The 12,641-nt window shown below is 42.0% G+C and overlaps 1 protein-coding gene and 1 pseudogene across 3 annotated transcripts; both read right to left on the bottom strand.

The window, feature by feature from the left end:
• Positions 1-2,718: 2,718 nt before the first annotated feature.
• On the bottom strand, positions 2,719-6,156 carry LOC116192578 (probable leucine-rich repeat receptor-like protein kinase At5g49770). Of its 3 annotated transcripts, none has more exons than XM_031521161.1 (8): positions 5,203-6,152; positions 4,946-5,114; positions 4,410-4,630; positions 4,167-4,296; positions 4,020-4,103; positions 3,745-3,928; positions 3,507-3,639; positions 2,719-3,384 (listed from the first exon to the last, which is right to left on the bottom strand). In XM_031521161.1, exons 2-8 carry the CDS (start codon positions 5,091-5,093, stop codon positions 3,139-3,141), a joined length of 1,146 nt encoding a protein of 381 aa, XP_031377021.1. In that variant the 5' UTR covers positions 5,094-5,114; positions 5,203-6,152; the 3' UTR covers positions 2,719-3,138. The 3 variants fall into 3 exon arrangements, with proteins under 3 accessions (XP_031377021.1, XP_031377022.1, XP_031377020.1); XM_031521162.1 differs by having other exon boundaries at positions 4,020-4,091; positions 5,203-6,149; XM_031521160.1 differs by having other exon boundaries at positions 4,020-4,296; positions 5,203-6,156.
• A 4,022-nt stretch (positions 6,157-10,178) lies between these two features.
• On the bottom strand, positions 10,179-12,152 carry LOC116192790 (annotated as a pseudogene).
• Positions 12,153-12,641: the final 489 nt, after the last annotated feature.

Below are 12,641 nucleotides of genomic sequence, written 5' to 3'. Positions count from 1 at the left end.
GCTACGTAGATAGCTAGCCCTATATCATCCGAAGATCGGGTTCGAATTATTGATTTTTCTGTCAGTCGATCTGATTTAGATGACTATGCAGATATGGTCCTGCATTCGGACCACTCGTCGTGCCTATATATATATATATATACATATGTAACTCAGTAACCTTACCACAAATTTCCTTTTACCATAATGTTATTTACTGTCACTATTTAAATTTGAACTAATCTCAGCTCCGTGTTTACGAAGATTTATTGGTGATACAGGACATTTTTTTTCCTCTCTTTTTCTACGGTTCAATACAGAGTCGATTTTGCAAAAGCTCAAACCAACTTCCACATCAGGAATACAAAATATATATATACATTTCTTTTTTGTGTGCGAATACTGGGTATGTAATTATGAGGACTCATGACCTTCCCAATAGAATCGAGAGGTTAAGTTTGTAATTCAGAATTTGTACGGTGTTACAAGTCGCTAACTCAAAACTAAGAGATTTAAGGTTCAATCTTCTTGTTGGTGGGAACTTCCCATGCGCTTGTCCTTGTACTAGGATTAGTTTCTAATCCATTAGGTTTAAGTAAGAAGTGGATGATGAACGTCGGTTGAATATTTAGGTGGTTCAACATCTGTTTTCCTTATATAAAGTCTCGGGTTCGAGTTTTATTCTTAACTCAAACCTGAATAAGTCGGGATTTGTTAAACTTCTGAATAGTAGGCGACGCACACCCGAAAAAGTAAGAAAGAATAGTTAAGTTTCATTTATAGTAAAGAAAATATAACAGTAGAAATCATATGCGTGAACTCACGCTAATATCTTAGGTTAAACATGTGAGTCGGTGGTCATGCTTTGTTGCTCGATGCAGCACATTGAGATGGCTCGCGTGGTGGCGGCTCTAGGTTCCGGATGATCGTGTGCCCATGCACCCCCATCCCAACCCCGGTCCATGCTGCTCCACCTAACCAATGCACACGACAGAGACCCTTGTAGTACGTTGTCCTCCTGGAGCAACAGGAAACGTTCATTGCTCCAATATCATGAAGTGCGACACAACAGTTCCGAAAGTATATGCGTCCTTTGACGAATCAATGAAATTATAACTAGTACATCTCCTCAATAGCTATTCGTCTATAGATCTTCAGTGAATCATCGTTCTCGAATATTGTTCAGTGCTCTTCAGTTTGCAATGCATGGTCAAAAAAGTCACGTCCCTGCCAGACAAGAGCAGCGTCTAGTGGCTTTCAAAGATTTTTGTAGGGTTTTTTGTTTGGATTCTACAGCTATTCAACACAGATATATCATATGGTCCCCAAAAATATTTACATATATATATATATGTGTGTGTGTGTGTGTGTGTTTATGTATATGTTTCCTTTTTTCTTCCACAAAAGAGAGGATGGTGAGACAAAGAGCTGAGTCCCCATCAACTACTTTAAAAGGCCTCACTCAAATTTGAGGAAATGGCAATACCACGATGGCCTTAATATTCTTTTTCATCTATACCAGTTAGTATTCAAAAGCCCAATAGACTCAAACTAATTCATATTCGAGCCGATCGACCTATTAAGAGATAAAATTATCCCAATCATGAATTTTCTCCATTTATAATAATCGAATCCGAGACCTTATCTAAGAGACACATACTAAACCAATTGCAGTGATATGGCCTCAATACTTGATTTTGGCTTGAAAGCCAACCCATTCCATTCCATGATCAGTCTTTTTTAGGTGCAGAAGACAGGGCTGCCCATTTCTATTAGTGCCCCCCTTTCCTTTCCGTCACTTCTTTTACCAAACTCACCCCATTGCCATTAGGGTTTTTGCTCGATTTGTTTTTACAGCTTCTGAGGGTATCGAACATTGTTGGACTTAATGATTCCCAAGGTCGACATATGGTCAGGAAATTAAGTTTATCCCAAAGGGCGACCGGCCATAAAAAGGAAAAATATCCATATGAAATGAACTCGAAAAAGGATCGAGTTCATTTTAGACTTTGTTTTCAAGGCATGATTCAGTTTTGATTTTAGATATGTTTGAATTTTTTTTTTTGTGGGTAACTTGCCTTCGAGCTGGATAAAATAGTTGAACAGATGTCCACGCAAGGACAAACTTTTATAAATTTGATTTTTTTTCCCTTTTGGCCAAACATAAAATTGAATTGAATAGCATGTCCTAAAATATTTTTTTTTTGGGGTAATTCATGTTCTTAAATTCTTTTTCCAGCATTATTTCGTTCAATTTGCATCTGGTCTTCAATACGAAATCAAAGTTCTGGACTTGAAAAGTTGTGGCCACCCTTCATATATACAATGCATAAAAAGCCATAAAATTGATTCAAAGTAGGTAAAAGGTTCGCTTTCCGGTTTGCTCGGCCATGATTTGGTTCCATTTATAACCGAGAATAATGTAACATGTTATATTGAGCGCAGAAGTTCATACATGTTTTGTTGATGTAGAATCTTCAGTGACTGTTCAGTATAGTTTCTTATACATGGCCTATCAATACTGCAAGAGTTTGAGATTAAAACCCGCATATTCTGTACGCTGTAATATATCGGCTTATCAGATGAAAAAAAAATATATTCGAGAATCAATATCCTCTTATTGAACTTATGTGTCTCACGAGGAACTGGTCGATCCATTTTTGGCCCGATACCAGGGAAACATCGCTATCCACAGAATTGGTCAGGCCTTCGACAAGTTACAATCTTCACAGTTAGTGATGAGTAAATACATCATATCATTTGATGCCACAAAGAAGAATAAGTTGTCGACATCTCTCTCCGAACCAGCAAGCTAAGAGTTCAAAAAATTCCATTTGCTGTGAATTATCAGACAACAGACCGAAACTGGACTAAGCCAATTCATGAAAATCACAATCAAACGTCGTACAACAATATTGCAGACAACACCACAGCTGTACACTTACCAGATCTGACACAGAGGTTATTTTCCATATCCATAGAATTTATTCCTCCAAACAATTGTTGAACATAATTTCATAAACCCGAAACTGCTCCCATCTCTTTTCGAGATAGCTGCATATTTCACGCTTCAACCTGCAGATTTAGAGGTTTAATTTGCCCTAAATCATTTGGACAGGGGAACAACATAAGTTTTTTGGCATTTATGCGCTTCAGCTGTCATGTAAATAACTCGCTGCCCGGGGTGATTATCGCAGTGCCCTCTCCCATGAATGTGGTTAAGGCCATTTCTTTCTCCCGGATCCTTTCGAGCTCCAACACAATCATGTCCATCTTCGGGCGCTTAATCCCGGGAAGAACAATGCAGAGCAGCGCTAGCCTAATAAAGTCCCGGATTCCCTCCGATGTGAATGTGCCGAGCAGTCGACGATCCACTAGGTTGTTCGATTTCTGTCGTGATTCCACCTATGGAAGAGATTCCAAATTGTAAATTCATTTGCCGGTAAGGAACGCTGGTTGCTAATTAAGTGCAATGACCGGTCGGATGTTTCCCTAAGTCACTAAAATTTAAGATACTCGACACCTACCCACTGCATTAAGTTTCGATGAGGCCCCAGTGATTCTGCATCAGGAGCTGGTACCCCGGTCACAAGCTCCAGAAGAAAAACTCCGAAGCTGTACACATCACTCATCTCCGAAAAAATTCCCGACACTCCTGCCCTAATAAAATGTGGAAGGAACATTATTGCATCTATATTAGAAAAAGAATCCGATTTTTCAAATTCAAATGAAAACTAAACAATAGAAGAGACTAGCCCGGTTTACTCTGGGTCCTGGAAAGCAGTGGCCGATGTTTGAGAAGATGGGCCGGCCTCTTCTATCCTCTCGAGCAGCCTCGACAGCCCTGCGTCTGAGACCTTTGCTATGAAGTTCTCATCGACTAGCACGTTGCTCGTTTTGAAGCTCCTGTGAAGCAATGGAGGTTTGAGGCTGTGCAAATGGTAGAGGCCTGCACTGGAAAGAAAAAAAGAAGATACCGATTCTCATGGAATTCTGACAATGTGAAAGAGCCAAATAATATCAAGTTCTTCAGAATCTACCTGTAGCGGCATCAAGAGCAATAGATATTCTTCGCTTGAACTCGAGTTTGATCGGCGGATCCTGTCCTGTTTCTGTCAAAACAGCTAACGAAATATGAAGGTAGGAGAAATGGAACTTAGTGCCGTATAAGATCAACGATAACATACCATAGTACAGGTGATTGCTGATGCTTCCATTCGGTAAGTACTCGAAAACTAGCATCTGAAACCCGCTCTCGATGCAGTATCCGAGGAGAGTGACCAAGGTCCGGTGCCGAATCTCCAGCAAGTACGAGACCTTACAGATGGAAAAAGTGATAAGTAAATGTTCTTTTCGACTGTAATTGGTCAGCTTCTTCAACTAGAATCAATGTCTAGAGTCGAAACAAGGATGGCTCAGCTTTGTCTTACCTCGGCAATGAATTCCAGTCTGGGAGTTCCCGGACGCCTTTTAATGGCCACGACAGTTCCGTCTCGGAGTAAGCCTTTATATACAGAGCCGAAACTTCCATATCCAATCAAATTGCTGTCGTCGAACTGCTTAGTAGCCTGCTCCAACTCTTCCAAAGAGAACTGCCTCGGCCCAGATATTCGAGCAGTTGAACCAGATGGACCTCCCCGATTCCACTCCGCTGCTCGAAGAAAGGTATTAGTAAATGTAATAAACCAAAAGAGAAACTGAGGAGACATAGATATGAATATAAGTGCACGAATCAAATCATTTTCTAGAATTTCAACCATGGCACACTTGCATTCTGCCAGTAATACCAGAATGCACGGGATTTGATGGACAGAAAATCAGTTTCGCGATGCCAGCTTTTCCATCATCAGTTTAGAAAATTCTATCACCAATCCCCGGCATTGCAGGAATTGTGTAATATAATGCAAGCAGTGATTAGTGATTCTCTCTGAGCGCGGGCCTGGAAATACTAACAAGAGGGACTTGCCTAATGCAGATGGGTCGGAAGAGCCAGTCTCCGAGTTCCGGTTCCTTGGATGCTTCGACCTACAGAACCACATGAGGCTAATGAGTGCGGCCGCAATAAGAAGTGCCCCTGCAACTCCTCCAGCTATGGCCACAACAGAACCCGACATGCCCGCTATTGTTTGAAATATCTGCAGCAGTCAGATAAGGAATGCATTGAGGAAGACGAAACGACGGATGCCAGCCAAGAATCCAAGTTTAAAGGATGATCTTAATCACCTGAGAGACAGAAGGATGTCAGAATCTGAGGAGATATCAGAAGAAAACTCATTTGCTTTTTCACTTTCAGGGTCAGAGGAAGACTGTTGTGTTCGCAGAATGAATGGGTTGCCCTTTTATACAAAGAGAAGGCAGGGGTCAAAGTTTCATAGGTAAAAGGCAAAAGTGATCAATCAGACTCTCATTACAGAGCTCTATCAGTGATTTCACTGAATAATCTTATCAGCAGCAGCCACTTAAGACAATTTTGTGCAGTGTGAAAAAAAGGTCCTGCCGGGTCCTCTTCAATCAACCGCTGCCATCGGCCGGTCGGAGGGAATCTTTTCCTGATTCTAACGGGGTTCGTGTAGTTGGAGAGGGGCCTTCACTAGGAAGACATAATAATTGATGGGATCAAGTGTAATTGAAATCAAAGTCCCTTGCCATCTCCTGAAATCACTCAAACCTCTTCCTTTTTGCCTCTCTCCTGTCATATCTGATCTGGAAAGAAACTCATACAGAGAGAGAGAGAGAGAGAGGGAAAGATGGGGTCATGACAGCTTAGCCAAACAAGAAGACATAATATGCCTCGGAGGGTAGCTCAGGTTCGAGTTTTCATGTCCGCATCCTCTAGGCCTTTATCGGTCCGCCCGGAATCGTCCCCATCTTCTCTTGGCCTTTTCCTTTTTGCGTACCCTCTAGTTTCTCTCTTTTGGTGTGTGTCGGCAGCCTTCATCAAGAGACTATTGCCGAGCATCTGGCGGACAGATGCAGGTTTCCAGTAAGTTTAAGTGGACGGCGAACAGCTGCCTTCGCTTGGGTCTCTCGGGACTAACATGGTGACAGAGAGACGGACAGAAAGGACTTTTGGTTTGTTATGGTGAATGGTGTTCAATGATATTGTTATTTTCCGTTGGAGGAAACAAGGTTGTCACGTTGCTGCAGATAGGGTACCATAGCAGAAATTAATAATCAATGATCACTAATTGAGCAGCAAGCAGGGGATTCCTTTTGTACAGCTCTCTCTTTTTTTTCTGTAAACGAAGTGGTCTCCTCTCTTTGCTAGATCAGAATCTTCTACGGTTCGGGGATGGCGCTGTTGCATCTGTATTCTTGATAACAGATTGCAGAGATCATTTGCGACATTCCTCGGTTAAACATGGTAACTTCCTTCACATTTGTTGATGGAGATCATCCCTGTCCATACAGGTGTGCAGATTATTACTTGTGAATTAGGTCGAGCGGACCAATCTCTGGAAGTACTCTAAGGTGTTTTTAATGAAATGGACCGATCGAAGAGACCGAGTGAGATAACCTATGACTGGAGGATCTATGAGGGTGGCATTAGGGACAAGCTATGCAGCATTTCCTAGCTATTCACATTCCTATACATCTTAACTTGGCGACAAAATGACGGTATTATGTGTAGTGGTTGAACACGATTTGCTTTGTCATTTGAGCCGGATTACCTGTATAGAGTGATAATTGGTAGTCTGCTTGGTAAAACAAGGCAGATCTGGTAGATTCATGATATGATAGTGAATTCCTAATAGGTCCCACGGGGTAATCTAGGCCACCTACTCAGGCTTATCGAGTCAGTTTTGTTGTCAAACGATAAGGGACAAATCCCGCTACGTCACCCAAGCCGGGGCCCTTAAGTTTGACACAACCCATTCAGTGAGCATCAAACCAAAAAGCCGGAAATATTTGAAGAGAGGTACAGGCAGTTGATATTCTGTTGCCTGTCTAATGCCAGATTAAACTGCATCCATGTTATATGTTACCCTGTTTGTGATATGATCCGATCAGAATCCGATAAAGGGTGATGTTACTTGCAATGCAAGCTACATAAATTTGCATAGAATTTATCCGATAAATAATTGTAGACTGTTCGGGATAAACTCGAACATTACGTAGAAAAATAGCATATCTACATCCTTAACCTTTTGCATGATGTGAATGGAAAAAAGGAATCAAACACTAGAAAGTGAACCTGTACGAGATGCCTTTCCCCTTTATCGTTTAATCTTGACGGGTGAAAAGTTGGCAAAAGGAGAGTGCTCTCTATGTAATGGTTGCGTCACGAAATGCTTTGCTTTCGCCGTTGCTCTAATCACCGATGCCATGATTTTCGCCATGCCGAGGGGTCCCTTGTCTCAGTTCTCGATTCTTTCGATTGACCTTGTGGAATCCAATACGAACATGGATTTACTGTACTTGTTTGACTGTTATGAGACTGTTATGGCTTGGAAGTTGTGTTTCTCATCCTCTGGGTGGATCCATGGCATAATATACTTACGAGTGCAGATACTTGGATGTGGCTTCATTGTCGAACTCATCGCTTCAACTTCGATGGAGGTCATATGAACAAGCAGATAGAGATGATTTGTTGTGTCATATTAATCCCATTTAGTCAGATCAATGAATATATTTTTCAAGGCGCCATGTGAGATTTTCTTAAAATAAGATTTAACACATGAAAACGAAGGCGTTAGAAATCATGGAGCAAATTATTATTGGCTTTAAGATGCACGAGGATACCATTTTCCATAAATAAATGATAAACCGATCACACCTATGGTTTTTCATGATATATCATTAAATTTTCATTCCTCGTTTGCTTTTTTGTCAAGTGTGTCATAAGTCAAAAATTAAATGAGATAACTATGGAGAATTTCCTGGGGGAATCTTCCTTTTTTGAAGTCTTATCATTAAGACATCATTATTATCATTTCTCCTCTTTCTGTCTCTTCACTCATCTCTAACAAAAAAAAAAAAATCTCCTCAATCATCTCTATGAATAAAAACTAATCATGACTCGCGTATTACGTAGGCATTTGCGTTATATAATTTAGTTAATATTTAAGATTGAATTCATGAATATTGATATGATAAAATTTAAAAAGGCTTTCTCTAATCTTGTTTTCGGTGTATTATCTTACATACATTATGTAATGAATTCATCTTGGTATTCAAATAACGCATTAATACAGGAAATGTGAATGGATGTTCAATCACGAATTAAGAGAAAGTTCATGAAAGCCTCTTGTTAAAAGAATAGAGAGCTCTCCTCACAAGGGTTTAAAATAATTGTATACGAAAGTTTATTTATCTTCATCTTTACATATAGAATCATAAGCCACAGTTATGAAGTTATGCCAATTCTTTAATCTGCAATTTGACTGGTTAAACCATTTCAGAGATCTCCATAGGACGAAATTCGCCTTATAAGAAGAGGAGGTGCAACATAGCACCTGAGTACAATCGGATTTGAGTATCCGATACATCTGATGGTGTTTCTCGGCAACTCGACACGAGGAAAAGAGATACCGAGAGATGTCCTTCGAATCCACAGGGAATATTTTTTATTTTATTTTAGAAAAAAATATTTGAGGATAATATCATATTGGTCAATTAAATTAGTTGAAATGTTCGGATTTTTCATCACCTGATGTAGATTATGATATTCTTATATATTTCTTAGTTTAGTTGTCTTATGGAATCTATAAAAAGGCCAATTATTTCATGTAATTCTTATAGGATTGGCACATGTCCAGCAGGATTTTCACCTCTTATTTTAATTTTTTTGGTATCAAGCAAGATGATTTTATTGACCCCAAAAGAATCTTCCAAGCAAGATGATCGGGTCATCAATATTGTGATGAGAAAGACAACAACAAACAACTGACTTTGAAGCCAAAATACTCCTGTCAGAATATTCAAGTCAACATCATCTGACCTCTGAAAATCAAAATACTAAAAAGTCAGTTTGTTCGATCTCTCAAAAGCAAGAAAGACTTAAGTTAACATTAAGTTTAATAGTTATTTCTCAACCACTCAAAGCTAAATGCTCGAGTCCATCTTTTTCTATCATCATTAAGCAAAAAAATACCATGTCAAATCACAGTCATTATTGTCAGACCAAGGAGCCATTGCCATCGTCAACTTCGATCATGTGCTTGACATAAAAATTTTTGAATATGTCCTCGCAAGACGAGCATTTTGCTATGCTGCAGGCTCGGAAGTAGATAATTCAAAATAAGTCAAATCGGTAACTGAAAAAAGTAAAAGTCAAACATGTAACTGAACCAATTGCGGATCAAGTATAATTTAAGGATTTATTTGTGGAAAGGTATTGTCACGCACAGAAAAGTTCAAGAGTCAACCACAAGTTCATATGATATAGAGTACCGCAACTTATTAACTCGAGTTTTTAAGTGAAAATGGACTTACTTCCGTATAAGTCAAATGAAAATTTAATACGTACCCATGTAAGATCACACCACACCGATCCAATGTCGAGAGCCAGACTTTGCATGTGAAGGCGAGTGTTGAGAAGTGAAAAAGTAATGTCCACTTAAAAGTTCATTTGACTTTTTTTTTTTTTCTAACCCGGAGTGTCCAGGCTTCGCCCGACTAATTTCCGGGGTTTCGTGAACCCCCGACGACACACGGAGGGGGTAATCACCCCAAAGGCACTCCGGTGGCCCCAAGAGGATTCGAACCCGGGTCTCGGAGCAAAATTGGGTGCTCATTAATCATTAGACCAAATCCCTTGGAAAAGTTCATTTCACTTAGTTCGACTAGATATATCTAGAAAGCTTAAGAGTTCATTTGCAGGTGAGATGGAAGCTTCCGTAAGCATTTTCTTATTGTTGATTAAGCAAAAGCAGTATTTGGGATAAACTTCAAGGTCATGATTTGGAATTTGATTTTCTCCAATAGATCAATGGCTACTTTGAAAATGGTTTTTGCTTTGCGGTTAAATCATTGACAAAAAAAAATATATATATATATATATATTTTTTAAATTTTAGTAATTTAAAATAGTTACAAACAACTTTTTAACATATTTTAAAATCAGCAAGATTTGCCAGCAATTTTACTTCCAAGGTTTTTCCATCAACAATAACATTCCCAAATCGTCATATCAAAAACACTCATTCATCCGCTATCGCACTCACACACGAAACCGATGAATCCCTGCTGTAGATATGTTACATCCGGCTTTTCAAAGACCCCATTGACTCGGTCATTTCCCTTAGCACGTACTTTTGGATCTTCCGGGTCGAGGTCTTGGGCAATTCATCCTTAAACACCGGTCCGGGGAACCATGGGTGAGGCATCTTGGCCCGATAAAAAGATATCATCTCCTTCTCGGTTGGGCGGGCTTGGCTCTGAGGCTCACGAACGTGCATGGGCTCTGGCCTCAGTACTGATTGGGCCGTGCCACAACTGCAGCCTCCTCCACCGCAGGGTGGGAATACAACACTGACTCAACCTCCACGATACTCACGTTCTCCCCACCACTTATGATCACATTCTTCGATCGGTCTTTTATTTCCAGGTACCCATCAGGGTGCATCACCGCGACGTCTCCAGTTTGGAACTAATCCTTCGGGTCCATGCAATTGGCGGTTCCGGTGGTTCCTTGAGGTGCCCAACCAAGCATGAAGGAAGCTCCTCTCAGGACAATTTCCCCGTGGGTCGACCCGTCCCGTTTGACGGGATCCCCGACTTGGGGTCTACAACATCAACCTCATTGAAGCTGAGAGTCCTCACCCCTTGTCGGCGGGCCTTGAATCTGGCCCGCTCATCAGCAGGGAGACGGTTCCAATGGGGCTTCCAGGCGCGTGTCATCGTATGTCCTGCTGTCTCCGTTTGACAATAGCTGTGGCTCACAATGAAGTCGAGGGACTCAATCCGGTGGAGCACCGCTGCGGGAGGAGGAGCCCCTTCAGTGAAAATCCGGACTGGGGCCTTCAGTGGCCCGTCCCTATTGCCGCTGCCTCCAAACATCATGTTGAGCACCATGGGGGCGCCACACATGTGGGTCACCCCATGTCGTTCGATGAGGTTGAAGACGACCCAAGCATCAAACTTGCAGAGGCAGTTGTAGGTGCCACCTACTGCCGCCATGCCCCACTTTAAGCACCACCCATTTGCATGGAACATCGATAGGGTCCAGAGATAGATGGGTTGTTTAGGGATTGCCCAGTCAAGGAGGCTGTCAACCAGGATCATGTAGAGCCCGCGGTGGCAGTGAACGACTGTCACGACTCCCTTCAGGGATGAGGCCGTGCCAGATGTGTAGTTCAGCACCATAGGTGTCCACTTGCTCTCGGGTCGGACCCACTGGAATCCCAAGTCCCCTCTATCCACCATGCTCTCATACATGGAGTTGAACTCGGGCCACGAGGACAGCTCCTTCAATCCTTTCTGCCCGTTAGCAGCCTCCTCCTCCTCCTTGTCACTGGCTATCAAGACGAGTATTGGGCGGTGGTCAGCAAGTGGGAAGAGTGAGACTGCATCGAGGATGAGGGAACATAACTGGTGGTCGACGCATATGAGCTTAGATTGTTGTTTCAAAGTTCGGGAAGAGACAGACAAAGGGAATAGAACTGAAAGGGATTATTTCATTAATCGTGAAAGTGTGGAATGAATACAGAATGACTCGTAACTGAATTTCTAAACACTGCAACCCACAAAGACGCGTTACCAACTCCTTGCTTGACCAGAAAAACAGCAACTAACATCCTAAAAAGTAGCCACAAAAGCTAGTCACCCGTAAGGACTAGGACTTCAATAAACCAGAACAAAGACAGCAGTAAAATAGCAGCTCTTAATTCACTAACATAGATTCAGCATGGCCCAGGAGAACTGAGAATGTCCTGCAGTCAAGGCGGGTGTTGATGCAGTTGAGGATGGCCCCGGGCATTGGCATGGCAAAGTGGAGCTCATACATGGCAGGCACGTTGGGAGCCACCACGTACACCGCATCGCTGCGACCAATTCCTCAGCAGCCAAGAAGGCCACCCTTAAGCACCTAAAGTGAGTCTCCAACCATGTATACACTGTGTTACCATACACAACCTAGGGGCAGTCACCATACACCGTCGCCACCCGATCAAGGAACCCGAGCGCACGGGGTGAGGGGAGAGTATGGCCGCGCTATGCTTCAGATCTTCCATGATGAATATATATTCTCAGTCTTCTCTCCGGGCCTCCTGCACTATTTGAATGGAATAGTGATCAGCCGGTAATAGCAAGAACACGAAGGAGATCGTGCATGGCTTGTGATTGGGCCCTCGTGGAACACGTGGGGTTTGGGGTTGAACTTTTCTGTCTTTGGTGGGGAATTTACATCCTTTTTGTCTGCAAGAGTTTGGGAAAGAGTGATCTTGTGCGCAAGATCGGTGTCGCGTCCAGTGTATCGGCTAAACTATGGGCCCTCCGAGATGGCTTGCACTTCGCCAATAATCTTGGCATTACCCACTTAGAGGTGGAGCTTGATGCTAAGGCTGTTTAGTATGGGGAGATGGTAATACTAATCTTTTGTTGTACAATATTGTCACCGATTGCAGGACCCTGAGCAACACATTCCGGGGTTTTCTTGTTGCCCACGTATTCCATGACCTCTTGTGCCGATGCTTTAGTGAAGAAATGCGGGAGAAGATCTT

Source organism: Punica granatum, chromosome 1, assembly GCF_007655135.1.
Source record: "Punica granatum isolate Tunisia-2019 chromosome 1, ASM765513v2, whole genome shotgun sequence".
Taxonomy (NCBI): Eukaryota; Viridiplantae; Streptophyta; class Magnoliopsida; order Myrtales; family Lythraceae; genus Punica; species Punica granatum.
The sequence above is the reverse complement of the archived record's forward strand: the minus strand, read 5'-3'. Positions and strand labels throughout refer to the sequence as shown.